The 26,210-nt window shown below is 47.6% G+C and overlaps 1 protein-coding gene across 3 annotated transcripts in view; it reads right to left on the bottom strand.

Annotated features, from left to right (window-relative positions):
• The window catches only part of LOC115092180, an 81,079-nt gene extending 60,891 nt beyond the window's left edge, over positions 1–20,188 (bottom strand). Inside the window, exon 1 of one of the 3 annotated variants that reach the window (XM_029602831.1) lies at positions 20,015–20,188. Coding sequence is in view for 2 of the 3 variants with exons in the window: in XM_029602840.1 (XP_029458700.1) it covers positions 19,631–19,678 (48 nt within the window). In the remaining variant the exon portion in view is untranslated. Of the gene's footprint in view, positions 1–19,630; positions 19,988–20,014 lie in introns of those variants that run through there. The other 2 variants (XM_029602840.1, XM_029602821.1) reach the window with 2 other exon arrangements.
• Between the last annotated feature and the right edge of the window lie 6,022 nt (positions 20,189–26,210).

The following is a 26,210-nucleotide window of genomic DNA, read 5'->3' as shown; positions in this document are numbered from 1 at the left end:
AAGGAGCTTTGATTTTGGGGGGCGATTTTAATATTACATTGGCCCAGAACCTTGATTCCTCCAGTGGCCAGGCCACCTCAGGACAAGTTAGTCGTCTTAAATTAAAAAATTTAATGGAGGAATGGCAGCTGGTGGACGTGTGGAGAAATCGCAACCCACATTCTAGATCATACTCCTTTTACTCAACTTCACATGCTAGTTACTCTCGAATCGACTATCTGCTAGTCGATAAAGTTCTTTGTAATCAGGTACAAAAAGTTAATATAGAAGCCATCACATGGTCCGACCATGCACCAGTTAGTTTAGAGATGGAAATGGGCACTACAGATGCAGGTGATCGCTTTTGGAAGTTAAACGAGGCTCTGTTGCAGGATGATAAATTCACTGCATTATTGGGCTCCCAGATAGAGGAGTACTTTGTGCTTAATGATGATTCTCACACATCTTCAGGCACTCTTTGGGCCTGCTCTAAAGCAGTTGTGAGAGGCCTGCTTATATCCAGAGCCACCGCTTGCAAACGCTTTAAAACTCAGAGAAGAGACACTTTAATGGCCCAGATTTCTCAGCTAACAAGGGAGCACATGAGAACGCAGTCTCATCGTTGCTACACAAAATTATTAGCGTGTAAAGAGGAATTAGCCCAGTTAGATAACCATACACTACTACATGCTATGAATATTACTAGACAAATGTATTATGAAGGGGGAGATAAAGCGGGTCGGTTTCTCGCCAGACAATTGAGGGCTAGGATAACGCAGAATAATGTGTCTAACATCAAAGGGCCAAACGGTGTCGTGATCACGGACTCACCAGGTATCCGTGGGGCTTTCTCTCAGTTTTACCAACAATTATATAGTAAGGATGAGAATATTCACGATGTCCATATTTATGATTATCTACAATCGGTCGCTCTGCCAAGTCTTACAACAGAACAATGTCAGATACTGGAGTCTCCGATTTCAATTAGTGAAGTTCTATTTGTCATCAAGTCATTGAAGCCGGGCAAATCTCCAGGGCTTGACGGACTGTCTGGAGCCTATTATAAAAAATTTGCACACATATTAGCAGAACCACTAGCCGCCTATTTTAATAGTCTCCGCGAGGAGGGGTCGATAAATGGCCAAGCCAATGTGGCAGGTATTACGGTGATAGCCAAACCTGGGAGAGACCCTTCGATATGCAGCTCCTTTCGGCCAATATCCCTGATAAATGTTGACCTTAAAATACTAGCCCGTTTATTAGCTTTAAGGCTTAATAAGTTCCTTCCAAATTTAGTCCATTCCGATCAGGTAGGCTTTGTACCCCAGCGAATGGCAGCGGATAACATCCGAAAAGTGATGGACTTAATGTGGTGGGTGAGGGAGAAGCAGGAGCCAGCCGTACTTCTGTCCCTCGATGCCGAAAAGGCATTCGATTTAGTACATTGGCAGTTTCTGTTCATTACATTGCAGAAAATGGCATTTGGTCCTTTTTTTATTCAGTGGATCAAAAAGCTGTATACTCATCCTCAAGCGAGGGTCAAAGTCAATAATGGGTATGGACAGGCGTTTGCTATTGGTAGGGGCACTAGGCAGGGGTGCCCTTTGTCTCCCTTGCTTTTTGCGCTATATTTAGAACCGTTAACATCCCGCATTCGTGCGGCAACAGATATAAAAGGTGTGGTCATGGGTGATATTCAATATAAGTTATCCCTCTTCGCGGACGACGTCCTCCTAATGTTGACTGATCCCACTGCATCTCTAAACGGGGTGATGAGGGAATTACAGGGGTTTGGACGAGTGTCTGGACTTAAGGTAAATTTTGAAAAATCAGAGATCCTTAATGTCACTCTTCCCTCACCGGACACCATGGTCATTAAACGGCAATTTCCTTTTAAATGGGCGAAATCTTCTATTAAATACTTAGGAGTTCGCATATCTGCAAAACTATCTGAGCTATATGCACTGAATTACACCCCTCTAATTCACAAAATAACTATTGATTTGAGTCGTTGGAATAAGGAAGCGTTTACATGGATGGGGAGGATAGCTATTATTAAAATGTCTGTGCTCCCCAAGTTTTTGTACTTGTTTTCCTCGCTTCCTATACATATTCCGTCCGCTATTTTGCGTTCCTGGCAGAGGAAAATATTCGACTTTATTTGGAGAAGGAGACCCCCCAGGCTAGCTCGACAAGTGCTATATTTACCTAAGCCTATGGGGGGTATGGCAGTACCAAATTTGGCATGGTATTATGGGGCAGCGCAGCTGAGAGTGATATTTGATTTTCATCGCGTTAAAGCACCAAAACAATGGGTACAAATTGAACAGCATATAGTTGGGCCTATGGAGTTGGCTGCGCTCTGGTGGCAACCTAAATCTACTTGGCGCCCGATGCGTAAAGTCCCAGAGTCACTGAAGGTTACTTTGCGCTTATGGACTAGCCATAAACAAAGGTTGCTTGGGAAATTTAAGTATTACTATCAGTCGTCTATTTTGAACACCACCCAGTTGGAGATGGGTTACCAAACCAAAAGACTAGTAATGTGGAAGAAGATGGGTCTTACTACATTAGGACAGTTTTTACATATGGGTACCATTATTCCACGTGAGGACCTCTTTTCCAAATTTGCTTTGGATTACCGTGATTTTTTAGCTTATGCACAAGTCACTCATTTTGTGCGAAGCCTGCAGCGGGATCGGTCGTTGCGGTCCGGTCGCTCAATGTTTGAAACTTATATCCAACAAAGTGATAGTCTTTCAGGCGCTGTATCTAAAGTTTATCAGCTGATGATTCCCTCGAAGCTTGAGGCTAAGTGGTTTATAACTCAATGGGAAGCAGACTTAGGTAAATCTTTAGGGCAAAAGTCATGGGAAGATATTTTTCTATGGGCCAGGCGTAGCTCAGTCTCTGCTAGGCTCCAGGAGAACTGTCTTAAAATGATATATAGGTGGTATATAACGCCAGATAAACTACATCGATATTATCCCCATATTCCGGATACTTGCTGGCGTAACTGTGGATTGCGTGGTTCATACATACATATATGGTGGGAGTGCCCATGTCTTCAACCTTTTTGGGGCTCAGTTTTTGAATGGTTGGGCAAGCTTCTCAACTGTCCTGTGATACCCTCCATGGGGGTGGCACTTTTGAATATGCTTCCGGAGAATGTGAGTGAATGTTATCATAAATTTTGTATTCATACCTTTATTGCGGCCCGAGCTTTAGTGGCTTTGCATTGGAAGACAAGTAACTTGCCCAATCTTAAAAATGTAATCGATCGTCTGCACTCCTATCATACGTTAGCCTCAATAACGGCCGTAAAAAATCGAACTTTGGCCTCCTTCCACAAAAGTTGGAAACCTTTTTCAGATTATATCAAGCTTCAATAAGGGGAGTCTGCGGATAATGGTGTAACGTACAGTGGGACCCTTTTATACGTGTCGTGATGTTCTTTATCATTTACCCCACTATCTCACAATTTCAGTTAATTTAAACTGATTGATATTCTCATGGCATTAATCCTTACTTTTCTTACACCCATAGAGATAATGTTCATACTTCGCAACAGGTTACATGATATTGATTTTGATAATGACTATTGGCATGGGACTATATTATGTATGTATCAACAGGGCAATTAAATCTGTCGTTGTCTCCAGGGGGGGGGGGTAGGGGGGAGGGATGTTATGTACAACATTTGCTTATTATTATGGCCGTTTTGTCATTACATGGTTACATACATACTCTGTTATGCGTGGACCTGTTAGAATTGTATAACTACAGGAAGTCATTGATAAATATGTGCCAGTGTTATGTATGTTGACAATTTCAAAATATTAATAAAATTTGAATTGGAAAAAAAAGGTTAGCGCCAGCAGTCTGGTTCCACCCTGGTTAAGGTGGAGCCCATCCCTTCGGAAGAGACTCCCCCTTTCCCAAAAGGTTCCCCAGTTCCTAACAAAACTGAATCCCTCTTCCTTGCACCATCGTCTCATCCACGCATTGAGACTCCGGAGCTCTGCCTGCCTCTGGTGACCTCCGCGTGGAACAGGAAGCATTTCAGAGAATGCTACCCTGGAGGTTCTGGATTTAATCTTTCTACGTAAGAGCCTAAATTTGGCTTCCAGAACCTCCCTCCCACATTTTCCTATGTCGTTGGTGCCCACGTGTACCACGACAGCCGGCTCCTCCCCAGCACCGTCTAAAATCCTATCTAGGTGACGCGTGAGGTCCGCCACCTTCGCACCAGGTAGGCATGTTACCAGGCGATCCTCACGCCCACCAGCCACCCAGCTATCTACATTCCTAATATTCAAATCACCAACTATGACAGCCGACCTAACCCTTCCCTCCTGGGCAGTAGGCCTTGGGGAGATATCCTCAGTGCGAAAGGACAATGCATCACCTAGAGAGCAGGTCCTTGCTACAGGATCCTTTCCTGCTACACCTGGTTGGTGCTCTCCCATTATGAGACCTTCTTTCTCCAAGGCAGCACCAGGGCTGCCAGTCTGAAGTTGGGACTTGACTACTATGTCCCTGAAGGTCTCATCTATATACCTCTCTGTCTGCCTCAGCTCCTCCAGGTCTGCCACTCTAGCCTCCAGAGATCAATTGACCACCGCATCCGAGAGCGATCTGCTGAGGTAAAGCCTCCCAAGAAACACTCCTCCTCGAGTCTTGCCTTCAGCTCCAGTTCAGACACTACCCAATCCTGAAGAAGAGGACAAACCCATGCAATTAGGCTGGAGCCACTTAACCAAGGAGAGGCGCTTTTGCAAAAAGATGGGCCTCTGCATGTATTGCGGGAAGACTGGCCATGCAGCCCAAACTTGTCCCATCTGTCCAGGGAACATGCAGATCTAGGATCCACAGGAGGACTCTTCCTATTTCTGACTGCACCATCTCCTCCACTGACCCTTCCGGTCTCTATCATCTCTGGGTCGCTTGAATTCGCCACACAAGCACTAGTCGATTCCGGTGCAAGTGGGAATTTTATTCTGAAACGATTGGTAGAACAGTTGCGCATTCCCACCGAACCAGTACCCACACCGCTGCTTCTCTCATCCATACATGGCGAGCCGTTGCCAGGAGACATCTCGTTCACCACACAACCCATCTGCCTACGCACTGGGTCCCTGCATACTGAAACCATCACGTTTCTGATCCTCGAGAAAGCTATCCATCCTATAGTGCTGGGCATCCCTTGGTTGCAAGACAACTCTCCCCTGTTCCACTGGTCTTCAATGAGGTCTGGACTGTCATAACAGATGCTTAAAAAAGGTAACCCCATTGCCATGCTTGACCACAACTTCCGTGCTCTCTGGTCTACCTCCGCAGTATGCGGGGTGTCAAGCATGCCTCGGCCGGAGCCATTTGCAAAGTTTTGCGAGATTTTTATACGCACTTATATAGGGTGGAAACAGTTGAGGGGGAAGAAGACGCAAAACGGGAGTTTTTTCAGGGGCTTCATCTGCCCCAAGTCTCAGAACAACAGTTGTCCCATTTAAGTCGGCCAATTACAGTGGAGGAAGTGAGTGAACACATCCGGGGTAGCACCTCTCATGAAACACCAGGCCCTGATGGCTATAGCACTGAATTTTATAAAATACTCTGCCCAGAGATGAGCTCGGTGTTGCAGAAGTATTATTCAGCAGCTGATGAAAAAGGGGCCTTTTCGAAAGATGCTAAAAGGGCATATATTACGGTTTTACCTAAAGGTGGGAAAGATTTATAATTAGCCTCCTCTTATCAGCTAATCTCCTTACTTACAGGTCGATACAGTAAGGCCGCGTTAGAAAGAGTGCGGCAGTGCCGGGCGCACCCTCGTTCGCCGCACGCACAGTCCTGCTCACATACCGCTCGATACTCTATTTAAATTGCTTGCAAATGCAAGCCGCGTCTGTAAAGCGTTAGGCCCGCACAACCCATTTTACTGTATAGGCGCTTAATACAGCCCCTATACAGCATCCTGGGTGCGCTGGTACCTGTCATTTCAAATGTCATTTCAACTGACATTTGAAATGACAGGTACCAGGAAGTGGATGGTTCCCCCCCTCCCGAAGCAAGGCGCAGGGCGAAAATTTTAAAAAAGGGAATAAAGTGTAAAAAAAAGTAAACTTACTGGCGAGAGCCGGCGGGCGCGAGTTCATCGAGGTGGGAGCCGGCGGGCGGGGCGTGCTGTCATTGAGGCGGGAGCCGGCGGGCGCGCGTTCATCCAGGCGGCGGTGGTGGGAGCCGGTGGACGCGCGTTCATCCAGGCGGCGGCGGGAGCCGGCAGCGAAAGCGGCCTCCAGCAGCCCCCGCCGGCAGTGAATGAATGCATGCCTGTGTACGCCCGTGCCATTTCAGCGCTCAAGGCGTGATGTCACGACGTTTGACGTCACGGCATGTGACGTCGGCGTTCTCTAATGCCCTGCCTTGAGCGCCGAAATTGCACGGGCGTACACAGGCGTGCATTCATTCACTGCCGGCGAGGGCTGCTGGAGGCCGCTTTCGCCGCCAGCTCCCTCCGCCTGGATGAACGCGCGTCCGCCGGCTCCCGCCACCGCCGCCTGGATGAACGCGCGCCCGCCGGCTCCCGCCTCGATGACTGCACGCCCGCCCGGAGATGGGGGATTCGGAAAGTGACATCCAAGGTATTTATACCCATTTTAGGTTTTCTTTTGTGGGAAAGTTTGCCGTCTACCCTTAACCCTTGCCTCTAACGCAAGGGTAGGGGTAGGCGGTAAGTTAGCAGGTTAAACGCAGGGCAAAATGGCAGGGTAAAATAGCGATAGTCGGGGCGCGCGTTACTGTATGGGAGGGAATAGCTAATTCGCTCGTTTACATCCGATATACATGCCGTGTGCGGAAGGGGTTACCCGGGGATTTAAAGAGGCGGTAAGAATTGGTTAAAGGGGATAGTGTATCGCAGGAAGGGCTAATGCGGCCGGAAAGTGAGTAGAAAGCAGGTTAGGAGCAGGGTAACCGCGGCCGCACTTTACAGTATTGAGCTGTTAATGTGGACCTAAAACTGTTCGCCAAAATCCTGGCGGCTCGGTTGAACCAAGTTCTCCCCCTATTGATTTCTCCCCACCAGGCATGCTTTGTCAAGGGCAGATTTGCAGGCAAGCATATTGCTCGCTTGTGGACGGCTATGGCCTATAGTAAATACAGGGAAATCTCAATGTTGGCAGGGGGCTTTGATGCTGAAAAAGCCTTTGACAGGGTCAACTGGGGCTACTTGTTTTCCACCTTGCAGAGGTATGGGCTGACCGGGGACATAGTACGGTTCATAGCCTTATTATATAATGAGTCCAGCTAGACTATTGTAGCCAATGGCTGCATGTCTCAAGAGTTCTCGCTGCAAAGAGGCATGAGGCAGAGTTGTCCTCTATCACCTTTACTGTACATCTTAACGCTGGATCCGCTTTTACGGAATCGCGAGACAGTGGCTTGCGGTTTGGGAATACCTCTTTCAAAATAGCGGCTTTTGCCGATGACGTGCTGGTCTTTTTAATAGACCCTGTGACCTCCCTGCCTCGTGTTATGGCCCTACAAAGTTAGTTTGGTACGTTTTCTGGGTTGAAGATTAATTTAGGAAAGTCAGAGGCTCTGGATGTTTTAGGCTTGTTGAAAACACAATGGCCGGGGAGGTTCCCACTACACTGGGTATCTAAGGAAATGAAATACTTGGGGGTCCGAATTCCTGTTGATATTTCCTCTCTGGTTCTAGTGGCCAGCAGGACTGATTGTATAGGTCGAGGTCCTGTCCTGAGGCTGGCCGAGAGCGAAACATGTTCAAGATCCAATCCGGGGATGAGGCAGGCTGAGAGCAAGTATGGTCAGGTTCTGCTCCAAGGTCGAGCTAGGCTAAGAACAAGGCATGGTCAGTATCCAGTCTCAGGTCAAGGAAAGCCGAGAGCAAGGCAAAGTCAGTCTGGGCTGAGGTCAATGCAATGAGCAATCAGGCCAGGGGAAGAAACACAGCAAGCAGGAGCAGGCAGGGAAGGAAACAGAAAACAAAAAACAGGAACAAAGGAAAAACACACAGGAATGAAAATCAGGCACACACTGTAGCAACTAGCATTGCTGAGACCTGTTGCAAAGCCACCGAGTGATAGTTCTGAGCTTCCTTTATACTAGGAAGAAGTGATGCCATCAGGGCATGTTCCAAGCAGCAATGCCTATAAGAAGGGTGCAGGAAGTGCAAGAAGTTCAACCATGTTCCTGAGATGCTGCATGATGCTGGAGGTGCTTCAGACCTGAGTTGAGGGGTGTAGCAGGTTTTACCTTTGTCCAGATCTCCACATTTTCATCCTGCATCTCATAAGTTAATCCAAAAAGGAAAGTCATCGTCCCAGAGAAATTCCTCTTCGACAGTCAACCCTCAACTATAAAAGTCATAGTTCTAGGCTTCAACAATACAGACTTTGTTAAAAATGAAGGAGTGAAAAAGAGATCCAAGATGACGTCTTCGCACACTGCACTGTGCTGACCTTTCTCCTCTTTGAACAATTACCTGCATTATGCCACACGCAGGTCGCAAAAGGGAGAGGATTGTCTCTGTTAACCATCCTGAATGTTCCTTAGCTGGCCCTATGGATGCCCATGTGGTTCGTGAGACTTCAAGATTGGGAGGAGAGTCACTGAGAATAGAGCGAGAGGAAGCTGTACTCGCTCTTTCCCCAGACTCATTGACATCTTTGCCCCCGATAGAGCTGCTCTTGAGAATCCAGCAGCGATTCGAGCCCAGATCCTGCGACTGGAGCCGGCATGGGCTGATGAAGCTGATGCTGACTTGATCCAGGCAGAGACAGTAGCATCTTGGGGTACAACCACTGCAGCCGGTATGTCTAGCTCCAGAGATCCAGCGGAGAATTTTGCTGAGAGGAGTCAGCCATTGCCCATGGTAGGACATTCACTATCAGCTGGGTCTGACTTTGGTGGTGGGAAAATTAATGGTCTCTTCTGAAATAAAGGATAGTGAAGCATCTTGAACCCAGCAGGTTTCAGGTTCAAATACAGCACTGGTTTAGCAGAGGAAGATTGTAACAGATGAAGTTGATTTTTTTTTTTTGATTAACTACAAAGTTAGATAAGAGCGTATGCTGGCTGTGGTTTATGTGGATTTCAAGAAAGCTTCTGATACTGTCACACATAGTAGTATCATAAACAAACAGTTACCTGGAAATGGGCCCCAAGGTGGTGAACTGCATTACAAATTAGTTGCATGATAAGATGACAAACAGTAGTGGTAAATGGAATTCACTCTGAGAAAAGTAACACAATTAGAGACATTCCTCAGGGACCAATCCGGGGCCCAGTCCTTTCAATAACTTAACAGCGATATTACTTAAGGATGAGGAGAAAACGTTTGTCTTTTTGCTGATGTTAAGTTCTGCAACATACTGCATTCGCCTGAGGGTGCATGGAGTATGAGAACTGATTTAGGGAAGCTTGAAGAGTGGTCAACTGCTTGGCATCTAAGTTTCAATACCAAAAACAAAAATGCAGAGTTGTGCATTCTGGGCACAGAAACCTAAAGTAGCAATACATAAGGGGTGAGATGCTCATTTGCAAGAAGCAGGAAAGAGACTTTGGGGCCATATCATTCAATGACAGTGCAACAAAGTAGTGGCTACAGCTCGGATGATTGAAGAGAGGTATAACTAGTAGAAAAGAGGAAACGGATTATGCTGTTGTACAGGTAGTTAGAGAGACCTAACCTGGAGCATCATGTTCCATTCCGGAGGCCTTATTCCAAAAGGATATGGATAGAACTGAGCTGGTCCCAAGAGGAGCTACCATAACGATGTACGGTCTAAATCAGAAGCACTATGAGATGAGACTGAAATCTAAATATATATTACCTTAGTGGAGAAAGAAGATGGGGAGGCATGGCAGGGACACAAACACATGAAAAATATTAATGCACAAGAAGCAAACTGGTTTCAAGGGAAAGGACGTTCTAGAGCAGTGGTTCCAACCCAATACTAGGGAACTCCCTGGCCAGTCTGGTTTTTGGGATATCTGCAATAATATGCACAAGATATATTTGTATGGAACGGAGACAGTGTATGTTGATCTCTCATATGCATGTTTATTGTGGATATCCTGTGAACATAACTGGCCAGGCAGTTCCCTAATACCAGGCTGAAAACCACTATTCATGAACAAGGGGGTCATGACATGAAACTCCAAGTGGGTAGAATGAAGAGAAACATCAAGAACATTTTTTTTCAACAGGTTAGAGGAAGCAGCCCTCCCAGGCTGGATTGTAGCAGCTAAAACAGTAATGTAATTCAAGAGGGTATGGATCCTTAGATGCTAGAAGTGGAGAGAGCAGAAAGCATGACCCAGCAACACATATTGAAGCATTCATAGCAACACACTTGCCCAATTTATCTATAGGTGTTGGAATTAACTTTTAATATGACATTTTTAAAAAGTCCTAGTTTTAAACAAAGGCATCCATGTTGCCGGGTTGTCTGAGACAGCAGAACTAACAAGTAGCTAGGTTTGTCTAGCAACCTGCAAGTTCTGTAATACACTAGAATTGCTAGTAGAAATGCAGGTGCTCATGTGACAGGGTCTATGTAGCAGATAACACAAGGGCCTGGAAGGCTCACTAGTAATAGTAGATCATACCTTCATGACAGAATCAAACAAACAACTGGGTTATTTAAGAGGCAGCAAATTGTGTATTTAACTAAAAGTCCTAGAGGAAATGTGCGAGCCCGCACCAAAATGCCCGGAGCCCGCGAGTGACATGGGACTGAGCCATGCACGCGGCCATCACCTCCCCCCCCCCCCCCCCCCCGACATCATCAAGGCCGGCCAGCTCCCTGGCCGTCACCAATGACAGTGGCGCCTAGATGGGGTGGGCACCAGCTTGGGGCCACCTCTTTCAGGCGGGCTTCCGCTGGCATGTCATCGGGAGCGGCTGGCCCCCCAGCCGCTTCTGATTACGTCTCGGTGGCATTTAAAGGGCTCAGTGCTGCCAAGGGTGACCCCTTTTCACCAGTGACCAAATGGATTCACACTGACCTTCTCTAAGGTTCCCTTGGCATAGCCCTCCTTTCAGCACGACTTCCCCCACGGTGCTAGTTTCTCCCCAGAGCAGGACTTCCTAATTCCTGGCCGAGCGGGCCATGGTATCCGCCCAGTAATTGGAGCATCAACACACACATTTATAGCGCCATGTTGCAGTGGTGCCCAGTGTACACCATACCCATGGGTGCAATGGCCAGGACAACAAGAGGGGAATTCTGCTCAGGAAGATTGGGAGAGATCTGCCGGCACCCCATTGATGAACATCAGCTGCACGACACCGGTGCAACAAGTTGGCAGCAAAGCTAGCATCAATCAGCATATGGAACTTGAGGTACAACCCCGAGAAAGTACCACCACTATCAACGCCGAGGCTGAAGGTCCGGATGACATACAGAGTATGACAAGGGTGGCCCCTTCAGAGGCAGAAGCTGCAGGGCACAGCTGAGAGCAACCAAAGGGTGAGTTGTCGGGGGGGGGCAGTCTCTTCTTCACTGTCTCCAGTGGTTGGGAGAGCGGTGGCGCAAGCGGCAAAGAAAAAGAGGAAGAGGAAATGGAAGCACAGAGACAGTTCCAGCTCCAGTAGTTCTAGTACAACTTCCAATTCCAAGAGTTCGGACGAGGACAGCACAGCAAAGCGGCAGCTAAAGTCTCTCCGGCGCTGACGAGTTTATCCCAGTTGTGGGAGAGCATGCCTAGGTCACTACACAGGAAGATAAGGAAACGGCAATACATCGACATCTTCCAGCTTATGGAAGGAAGACTGAGGCCATGCAACAGGAGAAAGGCCAAGAAGGCCGAATCGTCTCCAAGCAATGACACGAAGGTTCCACGGAACATTATAAACTGGGTGTGAGCAGTTTTGACAATAATGATCCATCACAATGTGGCCCCATGCTCAGTTACGCTGACACTATTTTGGAGGCATACAGGGAATACAAAGGATGGGTCTGGCTGAATTATGAGTGCTTCTGGGATTCGATGGAGGGAAATCGATTCATGTCCTGGGAGACTCAAGATGTAAGTCTCTGGTTGAAGCAAATGACAAATAAGGTGGTCGACACTGGTGGCCAGAGTCTGTCAAAGAAACCTGCCACCTCAACAGCGACACCGGTCGGGTCTGTGAATACTCCAAGCAATACTTGCTGGTGCTTTAACAAGTCATCTTGCGCCTTCAAGGATTGCAAGGTCAAGCAAGTTTGCTCAATTTGCACTGCCCCCCATCCGGCAACTAAATGAACCAGGAGAGCAGGAGTTCTGCCCCAGGGCAATGACATTCAGGGATTTCAGAAAGCTCCCTCACTGATCAGACTGGATAAAATGCTGGACCAGCCTGCCCTATAACCCAGAAGATGAGGCGACAAGGATTGAGCAGGGCTTCCGGGACAGATTTAGAATCCCTTACCAAGGCCGTATTTGCAACTCAGTGGCTAACACCACCCCCTCTACGACGCGTCACACCAAGATCATGCAAGACAAATTGAATGCTGAGCTTGCTTCAGGCAGAATGGCAGGTCCTTTCTCCACCACCCCTTTCCGCGAAATGGTGTTATTGCCTCTGGTGGTGGTCCCAAAAAAAGGAGCAAGGAAAATACAGACTTATTCAGAACCTCTCTTACCCTTCAGGACTCTCCGTTAATGACTATGTGCCTCAAGAGGAATGCTCCGTCCAATATACTTCATTTGACAGTACCACATCCCTTCTGAGGTACAGAAGGGCAGCAATAATGGCTAAAACCGACAGAGTCAGCATTCCATCTGTTATCAGTCCACCCATTGAGCTTCCCGCTGTTGAGATTCAAGTTCCGCCGGCAATTCTACTTTGACAAGTGTATGCCCATGGGGTGCTCCTTGTCCTGCTCCTATTTTGAGTCATTCAGTTCCTTCTTGCACTGGGTGGCCAGGAGAGTAGCAGGCATAGACAACATCATCCACTACCTTGATGAATTCCTGTTCGTCGTTCCAGCCAGAACCAAGTCCGTGGCGCAACACCTCCATGTTTTTCAAGGAGTAGTCAAAGACTGGCGTACCATTGGCCCAAGAGAAGACTGAAGGCTCAGCCACCACCATGCGTTTTCTGGGCATTGAGCTGGACTCCGAGCATCCTTGCTTAACGTAGAACAAAAGAGAGTAAACCAGCTCCTATTAAAGAAGAACACATTGTGCAAAAGAGAAGAGCAAAGTACATCCTGTAAGCACAGTAGCAGGCAAGGAGAAAGACAGGAATGTAGTACTATTGGCCTCAACACTGACCCCCTTACCTCTGCCTCCAGTTCTTAATGAAGATGTTGACAGTGGTGGACATGCCTCATTGCTTATGGACTTCAGCCTGCCAGGATTGAAGAGGCTGTCCTGACCTCCTCTGGTGATAACAGAATATCCAAGCCTATGAGGGAAGACTTATACCTATGGTCTTCCTTTCTGAGCAGTTACAATGGCATGTTCGTATGGCAGGAGCCCCCGATATCCAACCATGACTTGAACATACAAACAGATGTTTTAGAAAGATAGGGATTTGGTTTATACTGCCAGAGTGCATGGTGTACGGCATCATAACCCGCCTCCTGGGTCGAGGTGGGGTTAACAGCAATCATCACATTCCTCGAGCTACTCCCTATACTAGTGGTGTTGGTACTATGGGCAGACAGGTTGCACGATAAGCATATTATTTTCTGGTGCAATAGTCAGGCCATGGTTTATGTGCTGAACAAGCAGTCGGCAAAATGCCCCAGGGTGACTAACAACTAAGATGTTTATTTAAGTGTGGACTGAATAACTGAGCAGGTTGGATGGTTTTTCCTGCCCTCCTTTACCATTATATTTCCTGAATACCACACTGACCAGGTGGTCCTCAAGTCTTGAGTTAAGAAGCACTACTACACCGCCACTGACACAGACTAGGAAAAAGCACAGCAATTTCTCCCCATCCTATAACCGCTGCAGAAAAACTTAAAACAAGGGCCGTTAAGATAAGCTGTTCTCTTTTTCTGGAACTGGTATTTGGTACTGCATTTTCAAAATTAAAGTAGGGTTTTAATAACTATATGGAAGATAAGAACAGTGCGCCCAGCCTAGCACGCAGGTTTACACTCAGTTGGACGCACATTTTGGACGCACTAAAGTAGCACCCGATGCAATAAGGGCATTAGCGCGTCCAAAATGCACGCCCAAACAAACATATAGCAAATAGTACTCATCACATGTAAATTCCATGTAGATAAGGCTATTAGCTATTAGGTATGTGCATTCATTTGCAAGGAAATAGAGACGATATTTCCTGTTTTGTCGCGTTTCGGGGGGGGGGGGGGGCGATGAAATGATAAGAAAACCCACAAAATTTCATGTGGTTTTCTTATTGTTTAGGGGGAGGGGAGAAAGGGCACATAAAAAAAAAACCCAACCCCAAACACACCCCAACCCTTCAAAACGCTCTCGGGATCGAGGGAGGGCCTGCGCGGTCGGCGCCACAGACCCATCGGGGTAAGGCCAGTCAACCTCTCCCTTCCCCCCGCTGAGTCCGTGGGCGACCACGAGGCCTGCCGCGCCGGCCAGACGCCGTTCCATCCGCACTGAATAGAGGGAGATAGACCCGCCTCTAGCAACCTACCGCAGCCAATCGCGAACCGCCGAAGCCAACCTCCAATAGGAACCAGCCCAGAGGGGCTTTAAATTCGATTAAGCCCGGCGCCGCGCGCCTGCGTCGCGCGCCTAAGGAGCGCGACAAAGGGGCCTGCCCCTTTGTCTCGCCCCTTCGTCTCAGCCCCGAGGAAGCCACTATCCCCATCCTCAGAGGAAAATATAACTTATACAAATGCCAACGACCATGGACAAACGGAGTTCTCGGAACGAATAAAGCCAGCACGCACCAACCACTTCCAAACATCTCTACCATTCCTTTCCAGCCAAAATACTGCACCCTTTACAATCTCACCAGAGTCCACCAAGACAAATCAGCATGCTATCCAGCCCTCACAGCATCCACTCCAGCTTTCCAGCATCCACTCCACAGGTTCCAGCATCCACTCCAGCTATTCCAGCATCCACTCCACAGGTTCCAGCATCCTCTTCAGCTGTTCCAGCATCCATCCTAGCAGATTCTGAACATAACCGGTCACAGACCTTCCTGTTATAACACTAGCAAATCAGCATACAATGACACACTGCCACTCCATCCCCATACTCAAGAGAAAACCCAGAAATAACTCTCCACCAGACCCCATTCAGACACCCAGACAACAAAGACTCATCAACATCATGACATCTCCCATTACACAACTTCTAGGCCTCTCATTATTCACTTTAACCTTATTCAATGCACAGTCACTTTCCAAAAAAATGCACCTTCTCAATGATTACCTCATTGACAACAACCCTGACATATGTGCAATAACAGAAACTTGGTTAAAACCCACGGACATATCATTAACCAACCAATTACCTACACAATCCTTCGACCTCTTCTCAATACCCAGACCAAAAAAGAAAGGAGGAGGAATTCTACTTGCTGCAAAAAAACAACTGGGCATAACCCTACAACTATCTTACGCCACTTCAAATCTTGAATGCTCCATATTCAAATCTCAACATCTACAAATTTTCCTCATCTACGCCACACCAGGAACTCTAGAGGCTAACCCCTCCCCTCTTATAGAGATAATAGCCAAACACCTAAACTCAGACAAACCAACCATCATACTGGGAGACTTCAACATTCACGTGGACTCCATCCCTCAATCTACTAACTGCGAAACCTTCCTTTCCTCCCTCAGTCATCTTGGATTCTCACAAATAATCAGCGGGCCCACCCACAAAGCAGGTCATACATTAGACCTCATATTTATCAACGATAGCTGGTCCATCCATACCAATCCCACCTGCACACCAATCCCCTGGTCAGACCATCAGATCATAGACACAACCCTCAAAATGAAAAACTCACCACCTCCAAACATCTCCAAAACCACCATTCATTTCAGGAAACCATGCTCTCTGGAGTTACTCTCAGAACACTGCTCCAAAGATCTCAAACAAATAGACCTCTCAGACGCCAACACAGCCACCACCTCATGGATCAAACTCACGAACAAAATAGCGGATCAACTCTGTCCAACCTCCTCAAAAGTAATCCAATCGGCACGAGACAACAGAAAACCATGGTTCACCCCGGAACTCAAAGCCCTAAAACAAAAATTACGAAACAAAGAACAAAGCTGGAGAATCAACCCTACACCCACATCCAGACTGGACTACAAAGCCACACTCAACACCTACAGAAACGCCATACACAAAACAAAAAAGGACTTCTATGCAAAAAGAATTCATAACTTCATCTTCGACTCTAAAGCGTTATTCTCTTACGTATCATCTCTCACCAAACCGACACCACCATCCATTCCAGACCAACTAGCGCTCAGCAAGGCCAACGAATTAGCCACCTACTTCAAAACAAAAATCTCAAACCTCACTAGCTCCCTCACAACCCATCAAACTCTACCAATACCTCATAGCTCATACCAACCCACTCTGAATTCTAGACTAAAGTCATTCGAGCCCACATCCGCCATGGAGATTGAAAATTTACTTAAAAAAATTAAACCATCTGCACATCCATCGGACCCACTCCCTACCAATCTGCTCACTGCCATCCCTAGCACCGTCGCAAAACCTATTGCAGAAATCATCAACACCTCTTTGGCCATGGGCACAGTTCCTAACCAACTAAAACTTGCAATCATCAAACCCCTACTGAAAAAACCAAATGCATCACTAACGGACCCAGCTAACTTCAGACCCATTGCAAACCTGCCCCTGATCTCCAAATTGATGGAAAAAGCCGTAAACAAACAACTTTCCGATTATCTCGAGGAATACAACATTCTCTCCCCTGCACAATATGGTTTTCGAAAATCACTAAGCACAGAGTCTCTTTTGCTTTCTCTCACTGATAATTTACTTTTGAACCTTGAGAAAAAACAATCATTCTTACTGGTCCTACTAGACCTATCCTCAGCGTTCGACACGGTAAATCACTCACAACTCTTGGAACAACTATCAAACATAGGAATTAAAGGCACAGCTCTCAGTTGGTTCAAATCATTCCTATCAAACAGGTTTTACCAGGTCAGAATTAATAACAAGGATTCTAACCCCATCCTATCAGACCAAGGTGTACCTCAAGGTTCTTCCCTCTCTCCCACCCTGTTCAACGTCTACCTCCTCCCCCTCTGCCATCTGCTATCACAGCTTAAACTTACTCATTACCTCTATGCAGACGACATCCAGATCCTCATCCCTATCACAGAATCTATTCAAAAAACCTTCGCCTACTGGGAGAATTGTCTTCAACCAATTAAACAAGTACTCTCCAGCCTGAACCTGATTCTAAACTCCAGCAAAACAGAGTTGCTACTGATTTCACACAACCCGAACACCCACACACCTAACCTGACACAAACCACATCTTTAAACATTGAGCTCTCTGCTGACGTCAGGAACCTAGGAGCATGGCTGGACAATCAACTTAACCTAAAAAAATTCATAAACACAACCACCAGGGACTGCTTCTTTAAACTACAGGTCCTAAAGAAACTAAAGCCACTCCTTCACTTCAATGACTTTCGCCTCGTACTTCAATCCATTATTTTTTCGAAACTTGATTACTGCAACTCAATCTTACTTGGCCTCCCCTCCAACAGCATCAAACCCCTACAGATAGTACAAAATGCCGCAGCCAGAATCCTAACTAACACGAAGAGAAGAGACCATATTACCCCCATCTTGAGCAACCTCCACTGGCTACCCATCAAACAGAGAATCCTATATAAAACATTAACCATCATTCATAAAGCAATTCATAACGTCGCACCTATATCTCTACAAACCCAACTTCGTCCACACTTATCTTCCAGACCCATCAGAAGCGCCTACAAAGGCACATTAGCTGCAGCTCCTGCCAAATCAACACTAAGAAAAAGAGCACTCTCCACTGCGGGACCACACCAATGGAATGCGCTCCCACCAGACCTTCGACTCGAATCCAATCTACTAGAGTTCAAAAAAAGGTTAAAAACCTGGCTCTTCAGGCAAGCTTTCCAATAGGCACCTCCTCCTGACTTTCAGATCCAACCATTGCAGGGTATCACCAACACCTTGCCACTTAATTTTCATACCGTAATTGCTTATTCACAATTCTAACAGTCATTATTCACCTTTATATAACCGTCTACTGCAGACCATATTCGCTACTAAAGTTCCTTGTAAAAAAGGTTAAATCTGTTAACTATTGTTACACTCTATGTTATTTGTAATAATGTTCAATGGTTTATTGTTATTGTTCCATGTTCTATGTAAAAAAACCCAGGTCTAACTTCCCAGACCAGGGCAACCTCTTTCGTTACTTGTAAACCGGACTGATTTGTATTGCATACAGGAATTCCGGTATATAAAAATTTAAAATAAATAAATAAATAAATTGAATTGCAACCTCCCACCCTCCCGACACCCCCCCCCCCCCCCAAGACTTACCAAAAGTCCCTGGTGGTCTAGCAGAGACCCAGGAGCGATGGCCCTTTGCCTTTACCGTGTGACAGGGCTATCAGTGCCATTGGCCGGCTCCTGGGACCCCCCCGCTGGACCAACAGGGACTTTCGGTAAGTCTTGGGGGGGTTGCAATTAATTCAATTTGAAGGGTTGGGGTAGGTGTCGGGCATCGTTTCAGGAGCAGACGAAATAAAATTGGCCCAAACCGCGGAAAAATGAAATTTCCCGCGGTGGGCAGATAATGAAGGGAATCACACTTCTATTAGCTATTACCCTGCAATGCAGAAAATCCAGGGCACCCAATGATTTAATGCCAGCTCCAGGGCTGGCATCTGGCAAGACAAGGGCACATGAAAAAAAAAAAAAAAACTGCTTGCAGAGATTAAAATTTAAGTATAAATATAAGGGCTCGAATAAAAAAAAAATTCTGGCTGCACAATGTGCACGCTCCAGGCCAATTTTGCAGTATATATTGTGTGTGTAAATTATATGCAGCGAGATAAAACAGACGCTCCTCTTGAGCGCCCGTTTAGCCACGTCTCCTGGGTGCTCGATGTATTTGAGTACTAAGGACACAATATTCCCTAGCGCCTTTTTACGCAGCAGCTCATTTAAATATAGCATCGGGCGCACAGGATAGGTGATTGTGCACACGTTAGCATAACCATGCGATATTGCACTCGCCCCAAAATGTGTAAGCACAAGCCGTTTAAACATCATTGCCATGCCCCTTAAACCTCTGCCTTAAACCTGGGGGAGCTGCAAAGTGGACGATCTCTTAAAAGTATTCCAGACAGGAATAACTGCCACCGCAGTTAGCAAGTAACCTTGAACAGAAAATCGAGGAAGGGGCTCAAAGCTTTTGATCCACTAAGAGTAAGTAGGGTCAGTTGTGAAAGTTAAACATTTGCCCTTTTTTCAACAATCAGCTAATCTCTGCTCGCGGCACGAGCAGCTTCTAGTGCAAGACTTTAAACTCTCCTATACTAAATAAACCCTCAGATCAAAATCCAGCCAAGGAATGTTTCCCTGCAAAGCCCCGAAGAGGCAGCGATCGGGCGAAAGCAACGCTACTCACGGAGGCAGCGGCTCTCCGAAGCCGCAGGAGTCCCCACATCCACCGCATCCTTTGTCAGAAGAAGACGCCTGCGGTTGGGCAACTATGGAGCCTTATACCCGAAGAGCAGCTGGCAAATAGTGATTCCTGGGCCAGGAGACGACGTAATTGTTCCCCAGCCCCCCGTTCATCATGTCTTTACCCCGCCCCAGTTCATTCTCCGCCCACTCACTGGTTCAGAATAAGGGCCTAGCAGAGGGGATTCCTGCGGCTCCTGCTTCGGGGTTACTAAATGGCAGGCCAAATGCTGCTATTTTTTATTAACAATTGTCTGTGCGGGCCCGACTGGTTACAATTTTAATGCTGAAGTTTAACAAAAAGAACCGTGAAGACAAAACGTAACACCTGCGATAGGGATTAGGCCGGGGAATGAAAGAGGCACGTCGGAACGTGCTTCGCGTATTAAGGCTGCCTGCGGGGCTGTCAGCTCGCAGCAGAAACGCGGGAGCTTCTCCGGGCTCAGCCCTGAATCCCTCGCGTGACCAGCGGTCTCTGACGCGCTGAGGAGAGGGGGCGGGGATGTTTTGGCAAGTGCACAGCGGCAAAGCGAGGGTAGGAGCGGTTTGCTTCGTTGTGGTTTGTTTTCCTGGCCAGGGGCGGGGCAGAGTGAGCAAGCATAGTTCAGCTAATCAGCTTTCAAGATGGACTGCGCGAGTCCCGACGGTGTCTTGGGGTGTATGGCGCGAGTAGATGGGGATGTTGATGTTGGGAGCTAGGTCACAGCCACTGTTCCTCAGCTTGGCGGATGAGACTTGGGTGGGGGAGGATCGAGCTGGCTGATGCCACTGCTGACGCCTTGGGGAGAAGGCCCATGCTGCAAGCTGGAGAAAGTGCTCAAATAGAGTGGTGCTCCGTGCTCTTCGAAACCTTTTTTCCCCTCTTTGTAGCGGTGTTGATTTTGTGGTTCAGGAAACGCGGGTTATGGCCTTTTGCGTGATGATGGGGAGCGGAGGAGCTGGAGCAGAGACACGAGTTTGCTTCTTAGTTGTGCGGTTTCATGAGCGTCCCTCACACACATGCTGGGTAGGGTGATGAACTTTGGGGCCGATGCTTTCTTAATGCACGCATGACACTCACAAGGAGGGCGCCATGCAGTATGTAAATTAGGGGGTCGTGCTAGGAAAGAGGCGCTAGGGTCACTTGCGCGACCCTAGCTGCTCCTTGCTAATGCGACCCACTGCAGCTGCCGGTTATGAAGACTGACGCCGGTAAACTCGGCTTCGGTTTTCATAACCTGCCAGTAATGAAAACGGCCGCCGAGTTTATCGGCAGCCATTTTCATTACTGGCAGATAGCCGGTTATGAAAACCGACGCACATTTATGTTTTTGCATTTGGAGTGAATGAGTAATAGCCTCATTCACATGCATTTGCATGTGATGAGCGCTAACTCATTCACTTCGCGTTACGCTAATCCATCGTCCCCTTTGACCTGGCCCAGACATTTGAGGATTGGGGGGGAAGAGTATGCTACTCCCTCCTTATTTGCCGAATAGCATCCAGTTTCTGCTATTCACACTCTCTCCTTCACATACACATTGTCTCTCTCATTCAGGCTTATACACATTCTCCCCCTCATATGCTCTCTGTCGCATATGCACATTCCCACTCTCATACATGCTTTCTCCCACTCGCATACATGAACGCTCTCACATGCACACATGCCCCCTTTCTCCCACTCATACATGCTGTTTCATACACACACATTCTCCCATTCACATACATGCTCTCTCACGTACTCATGCTCTGTGGCCAGGCCTCTTTCCACGAGATTCACTTGTACTTGGCAGTGAGCTGAAGATGGAAAATGACTCTGATGCAGCTTCACCGGGGGTCTCCATAGCCTGCCTTAGTTTTATTTCCTCTTCCCTCCTGTTTTCATCTTTGGCAAATCACCAGTCATCCCCTAGCCTATAACTTTTCACCACACCATGGGATCCCCAGTCCATTATTTGTCACGAACACACAAAATTTCTAGTCCTGGGCTACACCTCCTGCCATTGCCTGCACACCATTGCATCTGATTGGCCAAAGCATCTGCCCCTCAGTCCCAGGACAGCGTAATGCTTCATAGGAACATTGAGTGATGGGTACCTTACTCCTTTGGCCACTTTGATGGGGCATGTTGGGATCTGCTGATCATTTTCACTGGATCTGTTTTCTTCTGGCTGCTGGGTTGAGGATGGGTCTATGTTGTTGACCAAACATTTCAATGCTGGTTGTTTCTTAGCCTGAGTGGGGATGAAACAGGGCCCCAGTCACCCTGATATCACAATTCTGTACCCTTTCCAAACAACCTCTCACTTGTGCAACACAGACCAGATAAAATCATCACACCAGAATAAAACAGTAATTAACCTTTTCACTAGTATTTGTAAGAAGACAAATCCAACCAGAACATTAAATGGGAAAAGTACAGTAGCAAAGTATAATATAAACTTGCAGTTTGTGTTACGACTGTCGCTGCCCGACGTCTCCACTCCACCCTCCTTACCTCTCTGGCGACTCCTCCTGCAGTTGACGGACGTTTGGCTGCCACGGCGTCTGCCTGCCGTCCTCCGGCGTTCCCGGACCGGCTTGGTCGCTGCCTCCCGCCATGCTATTCAGCTGCCGTAGGGCGCACGCAGCCCTGCTTCAAGTACCTTCAGTGGCGCAAACCTCGGGTGCATCCCCCTGTGATGACGTCATGCATCCAGGATACAAATGGCCTACGCGATTGCTAGCTAATCGAGTTAGCAAAGGTTTTCTAACGGATGGGATTCGCTCTCCATACCTTGCAACTCTGCCTCCTTTGGACCTACTCTATTTGGGGTACCCGCTCCTCGGGAGCCTCTCTCTCTTTCTTATCTTTCAGGTCGCAGTCTGGAACCGGTACTCGCTCCTCGAGGGCCCATGTTCCTGGACTCGCTATTTGGACTCCACTTCTGCCAGGAAGACACCGCTGCCTATAACATCTGTATAACATCTCTATCTCTCAGAGCTATTCCCTGGAACCAGGTATTCGCTCCTTGAGGGCCTGCCTTTACTCCAGCTCCTGTGCTCCTCACTGAGAGACCGCTGCGTGAGTACATTACCAACGAGGTTCTATTCCTGAACTCTGCATATCCTGCCACTACTCACAATATCAGTTCTCTCTATTACAGCGCAGCCATTGTGGGATCGCTGTTCCAGAGCCTGAGGGACTACAAGCCCAACCGGGCTACTTTCCAGCTCACTACTGCCACCTCTGGTGGTTCACCAATCCTGTATAATAAAAGAACTAGTGTGTGTGTATCTCCTACGCTGAGCCTGACCTGTGGCCCCTCACAGGACTTCTCCCCGTGGGCGTGGTCACCTGCCACAGGTCCAAGGATCCACCCAAAACCCTTACAAATAATAACAGTTTGCTTATTTTAAATCTAGCAATGCAAAAATAACACTGTATATAAGCCAGGGCAACCAATGTACTCATATGGATAGTAAAAAAAAAAATAAGGAATGCTAATAGAGAAAGGTTGGGGGGGAAGCAGTGAGGTACACAGCTTTCAAAAATTCTTTACCCCTGAGTACTCAAAAAGTCAAAAAAGGGGGGGGGGGGGCGACAAATACACCCCAGTGTCACCAGTTTGTAAAGGGTGCACACCCTGTCCCAAACACAAAATTGTGTGTGAAAAAAAACAAGAAAATGAAAAAGTCCCTCTTGATGGTGGAGCTGGTAGGATGACAAATACATGAACACTGCAGTGTGAGTAAGGCGTGGAGAGCTTCCTTAAATGGTTTACTTCGTACTAAACAGAAAGCGGACCTGGTTCCAGTCTCTTACTGAAAAACCATAGTCTATCAGTTTCTCTTTCCCTGCCCTCTTTTGTGTGGCTGTGGCAAAGGTTTATGCTTGACCGGCTGAAATGCTGAAGCAGTTAAGATGAGATACTGAATTTGTGACAAAAGGCAAGGAAATAAACCTCCCTCCTCTGCTAAGATACTCTCTGTGCAAAATTTAGATTTCTTCGCATTCAGACAGATGAATTCTGAACCAGTGGGGTTATGCACCTCTGCTGCAACATCCCGTTTCCATGGGAATCCACAACACATTCCATGTCTCTTTATTGAAGCCACTAGTCTTGACCTGGCCTCGAAGGCCTCCTGCACCTTCCCAACTTGCCGCTGAACCCAAAGACATCCTCCAGGTGAAAGGGGTCCTGGATGTCCGGCAACGTAGAGGCCATTGGGAGTACCTCCTGTCGTGGGAGGGCTTCGAGCCGTAGGAGAACTGAGAGCCCTCCCATCACATCTATGACAAGGACCTCCTCGCTGAGTTCCACCGGACCCATCCTGAGAAGCCCAGGCTGATAAGGGGGAGGCCTAGAAGAGGGAGTACTGTTGCGCTTCCCGGCCGTGTTGGTGCCGCGACTGGGCCTGTTCACCTGGAACGATCGTCCACTAGTTCCTCCCTCAGTCCCTGCGCTGCTCGGCCGCGGCCTCCAAGAATGTCCCCTGGCCCATTGGGGCCTTCTCCCTCACAGCGCTCCTCATGCCAGGGCTCGGTGTCCTCTTCGGCGTCGGCCCTGCCCCCTACCATCCGCGTGTGGAGCTCTTCAAACTTTAAAGGGCCAAACGTGGGAAACTCACGGGCAGCGCCCAAATCTGACATCAACTGAGCCCGGTATATATAGAAGGGCTCAGTCCCTAGCCCAGGCCTTGGCAATTGGGTCGTACACTCTGGTGTCTCTAGTTGCCTGTTCCAGTGTCTCCTGTTCCAGCATCTCCTGTTCCTTCGTCTCTCCATACCTGGTAGTACCCTTCGGACTGATTTCACGGTACTGACCTCTGCTTGCTCTCGCCCCTTCGTGCAGCCCCGAGGGAGCCCCGACCCACACCCACGGAGGCAATCACATCCATAATACGGTAGCCGCCAGCAATAAAAAATAAAAAAATACTGAGCCAAACAGACTTCACTGCCTGGTATAAATCCAGCACCTACTACAGCCACTTCAGCATTCAACCAACCGCTCCTGCTTCCACTCCTGCTGCTCCAGCATCCACTCCAGCTTCCACTCAATTCCAGCCGCTCCAGCATCCACTCCACTACAGCCGCTCCAGCATCCACTCCAGCCGCTCCAGCTTCCACTCAATTCAAGCCGCTCCAGCTTCCACTCCACTCCAGCCGCTCCAGCATCCACTCCACTACAGCCGCTCCAGCATCCACTCCAGCCGCTCCAGCTTCCACTCAATTCAAGCCGCTCCAGCTTCCACTCCAGCAATCTGGGAAGAATGTCTCCATCATTCCCAATCCCAATCCTCCCACACTGTCCATCTTCCAAAGGACATTCAACTCGACACGCCCATCACCACAACCTTAAATCCCTCTCTCCAATCATGATCACTCCCATTACCCAACTGCTAGGCCTCACACTATTCTCATTAACACTGTTCAATGCTCAATCCCTAACTAAGAAAGCAGTAATACTAAACGACTATCTCATCGATGTGAAACCGGATATATGCGCAATTACTGAGACATGGCTCAAACCTTCAGACACTGCAATAATCAACCAATTACCCACAGAGACATACAACTTCTTCTCCATCCCACGCCAGGGAAAAAAGAAAGGAGGAGGAATCCTCCTAGCTACAAAAAAGGACCTCAGATTCACTCAGCATTCCACCAATACCGACTCGAAACTCGAATTTGGCTTCTTCTGTTCAGACAAACTCCAAATTCTACTTGTCTATGCTCCTCCAGGTGTACTGGAAATAGACGCCTCTCCTCTGGTCGAAATAACTACTTCCCTTATCAATCTAGATGCCCCAGCTATAATCTTAGGTGACTTCAACCTGCACGTTGACAACTCCATATTATCACCTAACTGCGAAGCCTTACTCACAGCATACTCCGCTTTAGGTTTCACTCAACTAGTTAACAAATCCACTCACAAAGCCGGACACACATTAGACCTTATCTTCGTCAATACTGCAATCAAACTGGTCCAGCACCCCACCTGCACGAAGGTACCATGGTCAGATCACTCCCTCATAACTTCCTCATTCTCAATAAAAGATACCATTCCATCTCGCATACCCTCACATTGCTTCACTTACAGAAAAACATGCACCATAGAAGATCTTAGCAACCACTTATCATCACATCTCACCCAAATAGACTGCACTAATCCGAACTCAGCGCTTCGTTCTTGGAACAACATCACGGAATCAATAGCCAACAAGTTATGCCCTCTGACAACTAAAAAACCTCACCCCAATTCTTCCAAAAGACAACCATGGTTTACCCTAGAGCTAAGAAAGCTTAAACTACTGCTAAGACAAAATGAGGCCAAATGGCGTAAAAACCCATGCACCATCACCCTATCTACCTATAAATCAACTCTTCACCAATATAAATCCAATACATTAAGATCCAAGAGGAACTACTACGCATCCAAGATCCACCATCTAATCTTCGACGCTAAAGCCCTCTTTAGCTACGTCTCTAACCTCACACAAATAAACCCATCAGAAATCGCTCTCAACCAAGCCAAATCTAAAGCGGAAGAACTAGCGCTATT

Source organism: Rhinatrema bivittatum, chromosome 1 (assembly GCF_901001135.1).
Source record: "Rhinatrema bivittatum chromosome 1, aRhiBiv1.1, whole genome shotgun sequence".
NCBI lineage: Eukaryota > Metazoa > Chordata > Amphibia > Gymnophiona > Rhinatrematidae > Rhinatrema > Rhinatrema bivittatum.
The sequence above is the reverse complement of the archived record's forward strand: the minus strand, read 5'-3'. Positions and strand labels throughout refer to the sequence as shown.